Raw genomic sequence first — 16,778 nt, 5'->3', positions numbered from 1 at the left:
GTAGTGTACCTACGGTATAAATTTAAATGTTATTGACATACTTTTCTTGTTCAGTCAATTGAGGAAAGATGTATGGTTAAAACACTGGTAAGCTTAAGTTCCATCGCTATCGGGAAACAGGGCCCTGAATGCTTGATGTACCTTTTAATTATTCAGGCTCCATTCTTATAGTCCCTCCCTTTCATTCAATGTCATTTTTCCTCCTGGAGAAAGTACCCAATTCCCTTATGAAGCTCCTGACAAAGTCCATGATATAGAGACTGATAGGGACCATTCTATTCTGTGTAAAATCAGGCATTCATTAGTGTTACTGTTTTATGTCACAATACATACAGTGTCTGTATTTCGAGACAGAGAATGCACTACAGCGCTCAGTCTTAGGCAGCTACGGTTTCCTTAGAGGAAATTACTCCCATCTAAATGGATTGATCATGTATCTCAACGACATCATCGGGGGACAGATAATTGCAAAGGAGATCTAAGTCCACTTGTACAACAAAGTACACTGAGTGTACAAAACAACATTGTTGAGTTGCACCCCGCCCTTGTGCCTTCAGAACAGCCACAGTTCGTTGGGTCTTGGACTCTACAAGGTGTCTTAAGCGTTCCACAGGGATGCTGGCCCATGTTCACTCCAATGCTTCCCACAGTTGTGTCAAGATGGCTGGATGTCCTTTGGATGTTGGACCATTCTTGACACACACGGGAAACTGTTGAACGTGAAAAGCCCAGCAGCGTTGCAGTTCTTGACACAAACCGGTGCTCCTGGCACCTACTACCATACGGTCAAAGGCACTTCAATCTTTTGTCTTGCCCACTGAATCACACACATACACAATCCATGCCTCAATTGTCTCAAGGCTTAAAAATCCTTCTTCATATACACTGATTGAAGAGGATTTAACAATTGACATCAATAAGGGATCATAGCTTTCACCTGGTCAGTCTATGTCATGGAAGGAGTTCCTAATGTTTTGGACATTCAGTCCCAAGTGACACCCTATTCCCTATAGTGCACTAAATAGTGACTAGGGTGCAAAGCAGACGCAATGTTTCAGGACACAGATATTTCCTGTATTAGAAATCACTCTACCTAAGACCAATGATTTAATTAACAAGTTGTTTACAGCACCAGAGCATATAGCCTAACTACCGTCATAGGAACATACCCTTCTTATGATACAGTAGTATGACCAGGGCTAGAGGGAGTGGAGACTAGAGTCATGTTACGAGGATGTTACGATTGTAGATCAGACCTGGGTTCAAATTGTATTTGCTTTCTGTCAGATTTGAGATCTGTCACAATTGATTGTGCGTGCTTGGAGCAATGGAACCAATATAATAGTCCCGTAAGTGCAAACTTTGTCCACGTGGTGTCCTTAGAACTAAAGAGAATTCATGTTGAACCTATGTATGTTTTTAGATGCAGTAGGCCTAGTGTTGCTGGTGGCATTGATTAGAGCACATATATTTCTAATACTTTATCTGTGCTTTATCAAGCTTGCCTGATTCAATGTAACCCCTGGAATAATCCAAAGTGTGAATCCCACCCATCTGGCACTCCAGGTCGGCCCAATCAAGCTCAAAATGTTCATGCCAAATACTATTTGAACCCAGGTCTGATTAGAAATGTGTTCTTTTTAATGATGGTAAGTTACTCCGTACGGTTGCCTTGGAAACATATGGTTAAAGACAACATCAGTGCTAGTCGGACAGAGAGCACATTGGCAGAGTCAGTAATGTCTTTATTGATTTGTCATCAACATCTGGACTAGCAATTGATTCTCCATGAAAAAACGTCTCTCTTTAGCCGGATAATCAGCTTGGTTGGTCGCACAAACCACATAACATTCTGTTGAATCTTCAAAAAGGACCTTGATTGGATATAGGGTCTACTAGGTTTATACAATGAACAAGGTATTACAACAACCGACATAGAAACATGATTAGCTGTTTGCAAAAAATCAAATCTATCTGAATACTTGTAAATGAAGGTCAAAAAAAGAAGGCGTAACAGCGTTGTTACCTGTGGTGCCTTTATGACCGTCGTTACTTGCTGAATATCAAACTGATTGCGGTCCACTTCTACGGTTTCTGAGTATTAGCTCGTTTCAACAAACGCATATATCACAGAGGTGGTTTGGTGAGCCACACTTGTGTGAGGAGTAATCTTTACCCAGACCTGAAGATCTAATACCTTGTTTTGTTTTTTAGCTCAGAGGGCTAACACAATCTCATAGCGAAGACCTGGGTTCAAATCCCAGTTGGTCACATAGACACTATGGTGACACACAACAGTAAACTCAGTTGGCTTTATCCCGTGATGACCTGTTGGTGAGCGGGTGAAAGATCATCTTGCACATCCATTGTGGTTTGCTGTAGGCCTACATTTTTAAGAATGGTCCCCTCACCCTCTCTCATGGCACAATGGAAACCATCAATTTTATTATGTTCATTATTTGCCAGCAAATGTTGCAAACGAGCTCAAATGAGACAATCAAAGTGCTTATTTCCTAATGCTGCCCTCCTGCCTGGGTTCCCTCTCCGTGAGACAAAGGAATAATAACCATTGAAGATGAATGGGGGCTATAAAGCACCACAAAACCCTTGGTCTCTCTGCCATTTACTCTTTCCCCTGCCTAGACATTTGGGGGTTTCCCCTAAATTATTAACACTTGAAAACCGTTATTTAGTTCATAAATAATTGAGAGTGGGACTGCAGAGAAAAGGAAGATGCAGGGAAGCGTGAGAGAAAAGACCTTTTGAGGTGATTATTGTGATCTGAAAATGTGTCACTGCTGCTGCAGCCAGAAGTGGGAGGAAGAGCATTGTGCATTCAGATGTTCCCGTTTTTTTAACCGGCTGTAGCCATTTTTCAGTTTAGAAAATACCAAAATGCCTAATCTGACTTTAAAATGCAATTTCAAAACCAGAGAATTCTCAGTACTTTTACACAACTTATTATCAATTGAAAGGATGTGCACTTTAACTGTGTGAAGCAAATCAAATGTATGGATTAAGGTCCTAAATTACATACACTTGACACAGTAATGTAGAGTGCTTTATTCAAGCTTTAGTCCATGTAATGCCCTTGTTTGAGTTGATAATAACACACTTTCACTTTACCTGCATATTTTAGATGCAGATAGGATCCCAAAGGTGATTTTATGAACAGTTCTTGCAATATTGATTTGATTTATCATGCTTTGTTCCATTTTTTTCATATTATAGAGGGTGAGCCTTGCACTTTCCTTTAAACATTGAGCTATGCATTTCAATCATTGCAGCTCTTTCTCAGGGATACTCTTAATCAGAAGAGTACATTCCGATTGGACACACATGGACACCTCCTTTCAACGTGGACAATTGAGTGATAGTTGATTGACACGTTGATCAATGAGATCAGATGATTTAACCACTCAAGAATGTGAGATCGGTCTCACCACACTAAAAGCACAACCAACACCATGAAATAATCCTGTGGTTAAAGTTTCACCCTCCAAAACAACCGTTTACGTTAACTAATTTTTGCAAATCCAATACATTTTACATTTAGATTCCACGTCACAAACTGCACATTGACGAATTATGCTGAAACGGTGTTGATTCAACTATTTTTTCCCCCAGTGGGTTTTCTTTTCCTCCATTGCACCTCTAATATATTATTAGACAGGGGTTGACCTACAGTATTGACCCAGTGGCTCTCATGAAACAAAGACCCATAGAGATACCACTGTGTTTCCAGCAGGTTTACCCTCTCTCCTTCCTCAGTGTATTTCTCTCCCACTCCGGTACCTATTTACAGTACAAAGTCAACTGCTGCAGATCTGTTGGTTCTTCAACGAAAGAGCCGACCCTTTTTTTTTTTTTTTGCATTTTCTAACTGTATTTGTCACATTCCCACACCGACCGTGCGATGAAGGCTGAGGATAAGAGTTCAGGCGAGATAAGACACGGCAAATGAGTCTCTGCTGCGCTCGAATCAGAGAATCAATTTTTGGTAACTCAATGCTGTTCCATATCAATAGTCGTTTAACAATGCCATCTTGATATTGTATCAGAACTGAATTACAATAACATGTACATAGAACTTGGATATTGCACGGGACAGGTTCCTATGAGGCTTTTGAAATTGTTTACGGCATAGGCATATGAGTATTGTGACTCCACTATCCAGCGGTATTACTTTGCAAACGTGAAAAAGGATGTGCTATCAGCAAATACGAGAGACAAATACATCAACGATACAGCCCCTTTGTGCCTTTTTTGCACAACAATAAAGACACCAAATTGACTTTCAAACAGTAGATACTTTTGAGAATCACCACGTCTGCAAACATAAATGTTTGTAGCGGCAGCTAAAATGATCTCTGAAACATACCAACCAACTAACCCTTGGATGACCCCCCCCCCCTTTCAGTGGCAAGAACATATTTAACATAATTACACTTTTCTCTGCACATATCACTTGATTTACTAAGAACCCCGAGTCTCCCAACTTTCCTAAATTTAAGTCACGGCGGCGATGTAACTCGGGCCCTGTAACATGCACCCGGTAGAGGACTTATATTATTTAAGCATCCTCAAATCGATCAGCAATGTATTATTCAGGAGCATCTGGTGGCAAGGTTGTCAGTGTCAAACGTGGTGTGCATGACTGATCTACTCTATGGTGACAAGGAGTTAACGGCCGCAGGTTGGCAACCATTAAAGGGGCAATCTGGAATTTGGTACGTCAATGTTTGAATCCCAGATTGCACCCTTTTAAAGAGATATTACAATATAATAAGGACTCTGTAATAATGGGATTACTATTCAATCTGATGCAACTGTTAGCTGAGGCACGATCTTGTTTGTTTGTTTGTAAAAAAAAATGAAAAATTCAAATAGGCACATTTTACATACAGAAAATGACATGATCTAATAAACAAACTGAGCAAGTAGAAAAAGCGTAAATAAATAAACAAAATTAAACAAAAATAAACAGAACTAAGACACAAAGTGGTCTAATCAGGGATCAGATTACAAAAGTCACGATGAAGACAGGGCTTCTTTAGATTTAACTCATTTAAAAGATGTCTTGTACAACGTAACCTCGTTCAAAAAGATTACACACAGAGGGGTCGTTTTTAAGAAAGAACATTTGTGTATGAAATATTTTTCCATAATAATTCAACATTTCTGTCCTCCATTAGGAAACAAAATCTGACATGATTATATTAAAGTGGCTATAATAAGATCATTTTATGTAATCTAGTATTGAAATGCCTCCCAATAGGGTTTAGAGAGTTGCCATGTCAAGAAAAGATGTGAAAGTCAAAAATAGATTGAAAACACAACCACTGTTTTCTTTTTTTCCCTTCATTTCTTTACTTTAAGCTCTTAAGCAGACCTGAGTTGACATTAGACATGTTATTTGAATTCCACACACACACATTTCAAGTTCAACTTTTTTGGCACTCCGATTCTGTTTCAGTTGCTCCTAGAAACTTGGTGGTGTTAACTTGAAACCTTCTTGTGGCTTACACTGCTTCCTGTGAAAGTGATACATCCCACGAGAGAACAGGAAGTGACCTCGAAGCCAGGTCACTCCCATTCAAGCACTCGCATTACTGAATTTTCTCTGTCACAAGGGCTGTCTCTACATTGCGAAGTAGAGGACAAGGTACACCGTTATTCCCCTCTGACTCCCTAATTGGTACTACTGAGAGACAACGTTTGGTTGATGTCTTTCAAAGCTAGGCAAAACTCCAAGTTCTCTCCACAAATGGTTAGAAAAGTCTATTTTGTGGTGCTTTGCATTCTAGCATATGGTAGTGAAGGGGGCAGGTGAGGCATTTATAAAAGGCACTTCTCTTATAAATGGACAATCCTAGCGGATCACGCCGTAATTTGCAATTAATATGATACATTGGCCCGTGATAATCATATAAACTTTTATAGTGTTTTTAACATCTCTGGGTAGCCACTACCCATGTTTCTATGCTCACATATGCCTCTACTAACTCAGCTAGGTTTGGAGAAAATCTTTAGGTGCTGGAAAGAGGGGGAAAAAAACTGCCTGCTCCTGCTTTCCTCGTGAAAATGGTCCTCATTGTCAGGGGCGAATGACCAATTAAGGGAAGTAGGCTTTTGTGCCGGCCCATTTTCAATTGGCCGAGTCTCAGAAGTCCCGTAACAAATCACTCGCTCAAAAGTTAGCCGAGAAATTAGCCCAGTGTAAATGCACCGGGAATGTACTTTTATTAAATCTTAATGTTTATTAGCTTGAAAGTGGGACACCGTTCTACCTATTACGGTATATAGAGTTCCTTTATCCTGCTTGCCATACCGTGATAAACTGGTGCTTCGTTGGCATTCTAAGGATTGTATTTATGGTCGGTAAGCACAATTGATATGTGAAATCTTTACTTTGTCAAAGGCTCAATCCATTTGATATATCTTCTTCACTGTCTAATAGAGCAATGGCAGCACTTTATTATATTGGGGCCGTACAATATATTGACATGGCACTATGAAACGTGTTTGAAGTTTATTGGGATGAATCTTATCCTGGGGGCAGAGCTGGGCGATTTCCACTAGATGGGCCAGATGCAAAGTCAAAATTGCCTATATATCGTAACAATCCAATGAAAACAAGAAATTAGCTTTTTGGTCATTTAAGGTTAGGGTTAGGAGTGTGGTTAAGGTTAGGGTTAAGGTAAGGGTTAGGTTTAAAATCAGATTTTGAGACTTTGTGGCTGTGCCAGCTAGTGGCTATCCTGCAGAGCTGCCTCCAGTACATGAGTCATCCCAATAAATACCACCAACATGCTTTAATACTGTCTGATTCTATTGTAACATCATCAAATGATCCATCATGCTGAGTATGGCTGGTGGTTCTAGATGGTTAGATAAAGCTGATGCACAAGGTTTATGAAGGCTAGTGCAATGTAAAATCCCCTTATAATAGAGCTGAATCTATAAATGTATTGGACCCTTGATTAAAAACTCCCAGAGTGTGTCTATCTTAATGGATCATCCGTTGGGACGATGACATTTACTGCATCAACAGAACTTATTTTCTCTCTCGGTCTTCTAAGGGGCAAGGGTCCGTTCACTGGATGAAAAATGAGGTGTTCAGACAAAGTGTTATCCTAAACTGTGTTGAATTTCTCAAAATGACTATAGGCCATTTTAACAATAGAACAATGGTTGCCAAGGCTCCCTGTTCAGTACATTATTATGCTTAGCTATGATAGTACGACAAGATTAAAACAACATGCGAAAGACTATATTAGTCCATTAAACTAAGTGCTGATTCTGAACTCAAGATACACATTGATTTGAAGACGAGATTGATTTTGTTTTTGTTAGTTGTTCAACATGCCTCATTCAGCCCATCTCTGAAAACCTGGTTGCGAGAGCTCTGTCTTTACATAAGGAGTGGGATTTATACAACAGATGATCAATAAATAATGCATTAACTCGCATCTTGCTGCATTGCCTTCCCTTATCGAAACCTGGGCTTGTCGATATCAGCGGCTTAGCTGTTTCGTGACCTCTGTGATTGCCTCCCTTGCCTTCCCTTTGCACCCACCAGCTTCCTCGCGAGTATCGGAACCATGCTTCCCATGTACCTGGTGCTTGCCTTCATGTACACCGTCTGCATGACCATCAAGGGCCTCGTCCTGGAGAAGGAGCTCAGGCTCAAGGAGGTTCAGCGGGCCGTTGGAGTTCAGAACGGTGCCATTTGGTTTGCGTGGTTCACCGAGAACTTTGTCCTGCTCATGGTCCCATGCGCATTCATAAGTGTCATGGTTAAGGTCAGTACTGAGAATGATGACTACTTTCAAATAACAAAGCACAATATCACTTGGTTACTAAAATAAACTGATGTGGAGTAACAGATTCCACCGGTTGTTAGCGCTCATTGACTGTCCTTGAGCTTGTACAGCATATTGTTTCCTGATAGTCCTACTTAGTGTGCAAAGGAATACAGAAGAAGATTATCATGCAAGTTATATACACTTTACCTAATGAGTCAATTAAACACATCCGCGTTGGTGTAAATGCATTATAGGCACAGTGACGTTTGAAGTGCTATATTGTTTAAAGAGAAGTGAGGAGAAAACATTTTAATTTAAGAGAAGTATGTACATTAATCAGAGTAAGTGTCCATATTAGGACAGCGTGCAGGTGCACAACATTTTGTTATACAGGATCTAAAAGATATTTGATTTGTAAAGTGGTTGTGCCTTGTTCTTTGTTACTCTTGCTCCCGTTAATTCTGGGATAACTAAATGCCAATAATTTAAAAAAAAATGTAAACAAATCAGGCATGACCTCTCTCAATTTCCACTGTGTCATGCTAATTGATTGAGCTTGGTACTAAAATCGTAATTTCCCTACTTTAAAATCAGCCTTGTTGTAAATCATATGCCTGTATTTCCTGCGATTGCATCGCCTTCTTTGCACGCTGTTCAAGCATGTACTAAATGGTGTGTATCATCGATGTGACACAACTTCCCTAGTGACACTCCGGAGAGTCATACTGGTGCGACTAGATAAAAGACACTATTCCACCCATCGAGACAGTCTTTGGATAAAACGTCTGTTATTGAGAATGGATCCATTAGGAGAAGCTATATACAACAAAAAAAAGTCCATCCGTTATGCTGTGCACTTACAGAATCCAAGCAATTTTGAATGCGTACCGGAATATCACATTAGACATTATGGCCGACTCGATATGGCCTCTGAGTGACTCTATATAATCATGTATGACAGTAGGAACACTGTGTTCAATGTTGTACAATGGTCCTGTATGCTGCCAAATACATACAGTATGTCCTCTTGATGACTTTCAAATGCTGCATCAAATCGGCCTGTGTTACATACAGTGTTCACCTAGTCATTACTGAACGGCATCACTCTTAAAGCTGTTGATGGGAGACACATGAGCTGCTGCTCTGTAGCTTTAAATGTACATCACTCTTCTGTGTCATTGATCCCGCCGTGTGTAATTAAGTGGCCTATCTGTTAAATTGATCCCCTGTCCATGGACTAATGTGCGTCTAAGCTAAATTATAGAACCATTATCACAATGAGGTGGCCATTTTGTTTGCTCATCACCACACAAACACGTTTGCATTGTTTGTATCTGCCTCTAAAAGGTACTGTGCTATTTTCAGCCTCCTAATTCATATGCATGGTTAAATTAAAAAGAAAAGGATAGTATATAATGTAGATCAGCTAATACATTTTTTGCAGTTTAATTGGAAAATACTCCTGGTAAATAAAATTAATATTTGAACAGCTGGGCAATATGTAATTTCCCCATCACCCTAATGTGTTTGCCAGCCATCAGCAATTTGTAAACATTAATAACAATAAATTGAGTTAGTTGGGTGCCTTGGAGGAATCACTGGGCATGATGTGTATTCAAATCATAGAGATCAGTTATTATTATGATGATATTTTCATGGCCATTTTGTATATCAGGGAATCCGAAGGAAATTATTTGACTGCTGTGTCTGGGCTAGGCATGACTGCCACAAGTTTGGTCATCAACACCTGAATTTCCCCTCTTCTTTTCCAATTGCCATTCCACTCCAGGGGATGTCAAAATGCTAATTCCCCTCCTGTATTCACCTGAGTTTATTAATATTGTTGGCCCAAACACTGTGGCCTTTCTTTGCTTCCCACTCAAAGAAAAAAAAACAAGATGAAAGCATTCGTTAGGTAAATCAACAGATTGATTTGGTTCTTCACAGACCATGTTCCCCTATATTCTACCTCTATATGACCTCATAATGTACTTACTGCCCACTGGGCGAAAACTGGTTGAATTAACATTGTTTCCACTTAATTTCAACCAAAAATTGTAATGTGATGACGTTGAATCATGGTGGAAAACTGACTGAATTTGAAAAAAGTCATCTTTGTAAGGGAATTTAGTATTTTTTCCCCCAACTTTTAACCTAAATACAATGACATGGTGAAATGTTTTGTTGAATATACATTGAAATCACGTTAGTTGACAACTCAACCGAAAGTAAATCAAAAATAGATGTTGTACTGATGTCTGTGTCCAGTGGGTGAAGGTTGTTTCAGCGTCTGTGGATAACATTCATACTTTCTTTGAGAGGCTGCCACATGCGTTTGTACACCTCAAAACTACTGTATGTTGACACAGAGCTTTGCAGAAAATGAATGAGGTCAAAACATTGGAAATCCATATCTCAGGCCACTTGAATGCGATCACCACCAGTGAAGTCTATTTGCTCTAACATCTATCAAGTTTATTGCTGGAAATCAAGTTGTAGTTACATAATACACACTGGGATTTTGCCGCGACAATAGCACAGTAGAAAATCTCAATCAGCATCCAGATGTGACTGGGCTGTATACACCCTACCCGCTGTCCGACCCCTCCCCCCCTTAGGTTCCTCCGCTCGCTGGCAAGCTCTCTGCCTCTATACATGACCCTGGCCTGGATCTACTCGGGTGGCCATGATCGTGAAGGGCATCGTTATGGAGAAGGAGGCGCGTTTGAAGGAGACGGTGATGATGATGGGGCTGAGGAGCTCCACCTACTGGCTGAGCTGGGCCGTGTCCAGCGTGCTGCCGCTGGCTGTCAGTGCGTTCCTCCTCACCCTCATCCTCAAGGTGATTCAACACTGATTCCACTCTGATTCAGGGAGACCTTTGACCACTTCTTGAAGGTCTGTGGGCAATGGGCACCAACTCATTCTCATTTCAAGGCTAAGATTACCAATGGCTGGACAAGAAGGAACTGATAAGGCATATTGTAATATTAGCATGAAGTAAAAAATTAATAAACAATCATTAGAAGTGCTGTAATACCAAACAGCAGAATTAGGCAATGTTTCTTATCAATTTAGATGAGGCTGTTAACTTGGCTACCACTGCTTGTAACAAACCAGTGGTTTATCAATACTCCTAATGACAGTATTCAGTGGGTTTGGGTTTGTTCAATGGACATTGTAATGAAGTGTAATCAAAGAGTTAAGTTGCTCTAGTGGACAGACCTCCAAGACTGGGAAAGGGTCTCCTTTTAATGCAGCTAAGCAGAGTGACTTCACTATAGGGGTTAATATTACAACTAACAATGGACTAACAATTAAAGGCTCACTCCTTTATTAGAAAAACAACAAAATGGCAGCAAGTGGATTGCTGTTGGGATGGAGCTGGGGAACCACTTTCAAATCCATAGAGGGAGTTATGGAGGCAAGTGACCGTCCATTAAGCCAACGTGATATTGAATCATATTTTGACACTACGGTATGTTAGAAGTACAACAGGTGATACATTAGTGGTCTTCATAAGACACTATCAACACCTGGTGAGTCACTCTGCCTACTGCTTATCGAATCCTCAACAATGAGTCATTTTAATCAAAAGCTTCATTTTTGTTCTGCTTCGTGCTCTCTTCACAAATAATAACTTCATCGCCACAATCAGTGATGGTCACTCAAACATCCATTGGCAATCAATACTCCCAAAGTGCTAACTAGCGTAGTTTCCTGGCTACCAATGGCCCTGTTCGAAATATATCCTTCCTTTATACTTCCTTGAAGTAAACACCGATCAAAAATGTTTTGGTTGATGAAAGTAAAACCCCGATAATGTAGGATTCTTTTTTACATTAGATATTATTATTTTTTCTAAATCACAGCCCTGTAGCTCTAAAATATGGTGAATTAGTTGTTTGGAATTGTAATGGTAATTGATCATCTACCTACAATAGCCTCGCTTTCACCTATCACTCATCACTTACAGATCTCTGATTATCTCATGAAATTGAGGAAGGAAGCATTTCGAACAGGGCCACAGTGTTGTTTTCCCCCTCTTGTCCCTTTTATTATCCCTTTCTTTCCAACCCTCTCCCGGTGCAGTATGGGAAGGTGCTGCAGTACAGCGACCCCTCAGTGATCTTCGTCTTCCTGCTGGTCTTCTGCGTGGCCACCATCATGGAGTGTTTCTTTATCAGCGTCTTCTTCTCCAAGGCCAACCTGGCGGCGGCGTGCGGAGGCCTCATCTACTTCGTCCTCTACCTGCCGCACCTCCTCTGCTATGCCTGGAGGGACGTCATGGATTTCCAGGTCAAAATCGCTGTGGTGAGTGGACCTATGGAACTACTGTACCTTCCACCACAGGTCCATAATGGACAGCAGAGACCCAGTGGGTGTTTATTAGGGTCTGGATTTGGAACTGTATTGAAGACTCAGTAAGTGATTCTGTTATGGTATTGAAGAGAGATGAAGTTTGTACTTTGACCTAGAGAGTTGTGGGGTTCAAGCTTGGAAACATGCTATGAATACCAGGCATAATCCCAGCTTTAATAGCAGACCTGATTCAATAAATGAACTGATCATCAAACCTGTGGTGAGTTGATCAATTCAGTTGTGTTGGAACAAAAGCCTGCACACCCTGTGGTTCTCCAAGACCAATGTGAATCTAAACAAGTATGAGATGTGGGTTACTGAAATTAACACACACACACACACACACACACACGCATGCACACGCATGCACAGGCATAGTACGGATGCTGGGACAATCCCCATGACCTGAACAATAGAACCTTTGCTCTGACACACAAGAATAATTTGAATTATAAACGAGTCACTTATGACATCCCTATGTGCCCTGTAACCATTATTCTCTCAACCTTTTAACTCTACCAGTGTATCGTCAGATCTATATGGCTACTTCAATAACCTTAACCTTAATAATAATGTTGTTGTATGTGTGGTTCCATTTGATCCAAATATTTATTGATCTCTCTCTCACCTTTTCACATTAGGTTCATGTGTTTTGGAATGTATCCCGTTGACCTTATCCCATAAACAAGATGCAATTTGCAATACTTCTGTCGGTTTTCTGTGATCTCTAAGTTGGAAACGTTGATTTCCTCTGACATCGTGAACTTCTGGTTTTCTAATATCGAGTTGTGTTTTTCATTTCCTATACGGGTGCAGTTATTGAGCTTTTAAGGTTTACTTCAAATGGGGATATTACTTTTCCGACTCTCTGCCAGAAGTACAAGCACTCAGTCATTTAACTCAGGACTTTATGATACACATACTTGAGAAAGCGGATAAGTGCGACTGAATAAACCCATTGGGTAGTTTTTATGGGATTCTGTCCTTTGGAATAAAAAAAAAAAGAAAAACAGCATATACAATGGGGCAAAAAAGTATTTAGTCAGCCACCAATTGTGCAAGTTCTCCCACTTAAAAAGATGAGGCCTGTAATTTTCATCATAGGTACATTTAAACTATGACAGACAAAATGAGGGGGAAAAAATCCAGAAAATCACATTGTAGGATTTTTTATGAATTCATTTGCAAATTATGGTGGAAAATAAGTATTTGGTCACCTACAAACAAGCCAGATTTCTGGCTCTCACAGACCTGTAACTTCTTCTTTAAGAGGCTCCTCTGTCCTCCACTCGTTACCTGTATTAATGGCACCTGTTTGAACTTGTTATCAGTATAAAAGACACCTGTCCACAACCTCAAACAGTCACACTCCAAACTCCACTATGGCCAAGACCAAAGAGCTGTCAAAGGACACCAGAAACAAAATTGTAGACCTGCACCAGGCTGGGAAGACTGAATCTGCAATAGGTAAGCAGCTTGGTTTGAAGACATCAACTGTGGGAGCCATTATTAGGAAATGGAAGACATACAAGACCACTGATAATCTCGCTCGATCTGGGGCTCCACGCAAGATCTCACCCCGTGAATGACCTGCAGAGAGCTGGGACCAAAGTAACAAAGCCTACCATCAGTAACACACTACACAGGGAGTCAAATCCTGCAGTGCCAGACGTGTCCCCCTGCTTTGCAAATAAATTCATTAAAAAATCCTACAATGTGATTTCCTGGATTTTCTTTTCTCATTTTGTCTGTCATAGTTGAAGTGTACCTATGATGAAAATTACAGGCCTCTCTCATATTTTTAAGTGGGAGAACTTGCACAATTGGTGGCTGACTAAATACTTTTTTGCCTCAACTTTGATTGTAGCGTTTCTGACTGACCTTTATGTTCTGTGTATTATCATTTGTCCTGGAGCCGTCAGTTCTGCAGACACACACGCAGCAATTCTTAATCTTCATTGCAGTGAGGCCTAGACACATCTTTCGAGTAGAACCATGTTTCCTTGTTTATCAAAATTGAAATATTAAGCCGCGGCCTGAAAATATATCTTACTTTGGCACCTGACAATGCTTTGTGTGTTTTCTACACTACATGACCAAAAGTACGTGGACACCTGCTTGTTAAACATCCTCATTCCAAAATCATGGGCATTAATATAGAGTTGGTTCCCCCTTTGCTGTTATAACAGTCTCCACTCTTCTGGGAAGGCTTTCCACTAGATGTTGGAACATTTCTGCAGGGATTTGCTTCCATTCGGCCACAAGAGCGTTAGTGAGGTCGGGAACTGATGTTGGGTGATTAGGCCTGGCTCGCAGTCGGCATTCCAATTCATCCCAAAGGCGTTCGATGGGGTTGAGGTCATGGCTCTGTGCACGCTTGTCAAGTTCTTCCACACCGGTCTCCACAAACCATTTCTGTATGGACCTCGCTTTGTGAATGGGGCATTGTCATGCTTAAACAGGAAAGAGCCTTCCCCAAACTGTTGCACAGAATCTTGGGGCAGGTAGCATTTTCCTGGCATCTGCCAAACCCAGATTAGTCTGTCAGACTGCCAGGTAGTGAAGTGGGATTCATCACTCCAGAGAACGCGTTTCAGCTGCTCCAGAGTCCAATGGCGGCGAGCTTTACACCACTCCAGCCAACGCTTGGCATTGCGCATGGTGATCTTATGCTTGTGTGCGGCTGCTTGGCCATGGAAACCTGTTTCATGAAGCTCCCGATGAACAGTTCTTGTGCTTCCAGAAAACACAAAGTGTCACAGCAATTTGGTACTTGGTAGTGAGTGTTGAAACCGAGGACAGACTATTTTTATGTGCTATGTGATTCAGCCCTTGGCAGTCAAGTTCTGCGAGCTTGTGTGGCCTACCACTTCGCGGCTGAGCCGTTGTTGCTCCTAGACGTTTCCCCTTCACAATAACAGCACTTACAGTTGACTGGTGCAGTTCTAACAGGAAAGACATTTGACGAACTGACTTGTTGGAAAGGTGGCATCCTATGACAGTGCCACTTTGAAAGTCACTGAGCACTTCAGTAAGGCCATTCTACTGCCAATGTTTGTCTATGGAGATTGAATTTGTCCACATACTTTGGTATATATAGTATATATTTTAATGCCGGTATGCACTACTTCCTTTAAACTCAGCATTCAAACAAGTAATGCCAACACAATGGAACAAATTGATCTCATCTGAGAGTAGTTTGTGTGCTAAGTAGTCAGGGTTTTTATTGTGTTCTTGTGAGGAAAAGTTGCCAGTTCTCCTTATGGCATCTCCACTTTTCTGCCTAAGTGTGTTTCATATATATTGTATCATGAGGGGAGAAAGAACACTGCTTTACAGAACTATTTTATTCCGTGCACTCTTCCTCAGCCAAAGTGCTTTTGTGGAGTTGTGCCCTTGGCATTGAGATGTCCTTCCTCTGCTCCCCCTGCTTAGACAGAAGGCTACTCCTTTCATTTGCATGAACAGTGTTCCTCTGACCACGTTGACTTACAGTCCATCCCTATAGTTTATTTATTAGAGTGTATGGATGTTTTTTCCCTTCCCAACATAGAGGAAGGTACATTGTTCCCAGGTCGCGCACGCGCACGCACACACACACAACACCCGCTCAGTATTGTGCGTGCGTATTGTCTTTGATATCATATCCATACCACTGCATTTGAATAATGAAAAATATTGTATATTTTAACGTGAGTGTTGTGACTCAAGGATTTTTCCTAAGCAAAGGTATTGTCTGCGTGTGTGATGTCACAGGGACAAGCAATAAGATTTGCACAAATACAAAATCCAATTATCTCTCCAGCATCCAGTTTTTTTTCTTTTTCTTCTTCTTCTTCCTTTGATTCACCTTCTCCACAAACAAATGAAGGATCCTCCTCCTCTCAGATGTAAATGCGTTGTTTGTCATCTGTGAGAGCTCTCTAACAGAGCTAGTAGCTTTTTCCTTCTTTCTGCTGGCTGGGTGCTTGTTGTGGCCTCCGTATTGTCATGTTGACGTGTTTTCATAGCGGGTGGTCTGTTTGTGTTTGATTCTGCTGCGTCTGCCCTTCTCAAAGTCAGACTGGCCACACCGTCGCTCTGTCAGCCTGTCACTCAAAGGTCATGGAGGGGTCATTCACTGCCCTGCCGTCACCCATTGTCCGGTGGTTGGCTGCCCATTGTTTGGCAGGCGAACGTGTCCGACCTTGGGCTTAGGGGGACAGTTGAATTGATGCCAGGGGCTGTGCATGGAGAGACTGCGGATAGAGGTCAGATCAGACCTCGGGTGTCTGTGGTGCTGTAACTGCCCCGATTGTCAATGTCAGAATTTCATTCACTTGGAGACTTTGGCAGTTGACGATTTTAGACGGTTAAGATGCGACAGAAGAGGGCGAATATTGATGCTTTTTTTGTGCTGTTGTACATAATGTGTTGGTCTACAAGGCTTTATTAAAGAAAAATACCATTCAAAAACAATCTTTTGGTATTTGTGACCAACCGCCTCGATTCAGTCTTATGAAGCAACATTTGAATTTGTTATTTTTTTTACATTGGAGAAAAGTAGAGATATGTGACATACGCCAAGCTTATTTAAACAGGTCACATTTGTTTCAGTAGTCCAAAATG

The 16,778-nt window shown here is 41.0% G+C and overlaps 1 protein-coding gene across 1 annotated transcript in view; it reads left to right on the top strand.

Annotated features, from left to right (window-relative positions):
- LOC115138075 (phospholipid-transporting ATPase ABCA1-like) overlaps positions 1 to 16,778 on the top strand; it is a 225,346-nt gene that overhangs the window by 63,096 nt on the left and 145,472 nt on the right. The window contains exons 15-16 of the mRNA XM_029674482.2: positions 7,583 to 7,805; positions 11,901 to 12,122. Coding sequence (XP_029530342.2) covers positions 7,583 to 7,805; positions 11,901 to 12,122 — 445 coding nt within the window. The remainder of the gene's footprint in view (positions 1 to 7,582; positions 7,806 to 11,900; positions 12,123 to 16,778) is intronic.

The sequence above is a fragment of the Oncorhynchus nerka genome, linkage group LG12, assembly GCF_034236695.1.
Source record: "Oncorhynchus nerka isolate Pitt River linkage group LG12, Oner_Uvic_2.0, whole genome shotgun sequence".
Classification (NCBI taxonomy): domain Eukaryota; kingdom Metazoa; phylum Chordata; class Actinopteri; order Salmoniformes; family Salmonidae; genus Oncorhynchus; species Oncorhynchus nerka.
Note: the sequence above shows the minus strand (reverse complement) of the source record. Positions and strands in the feature narration are given on the sequence as shown.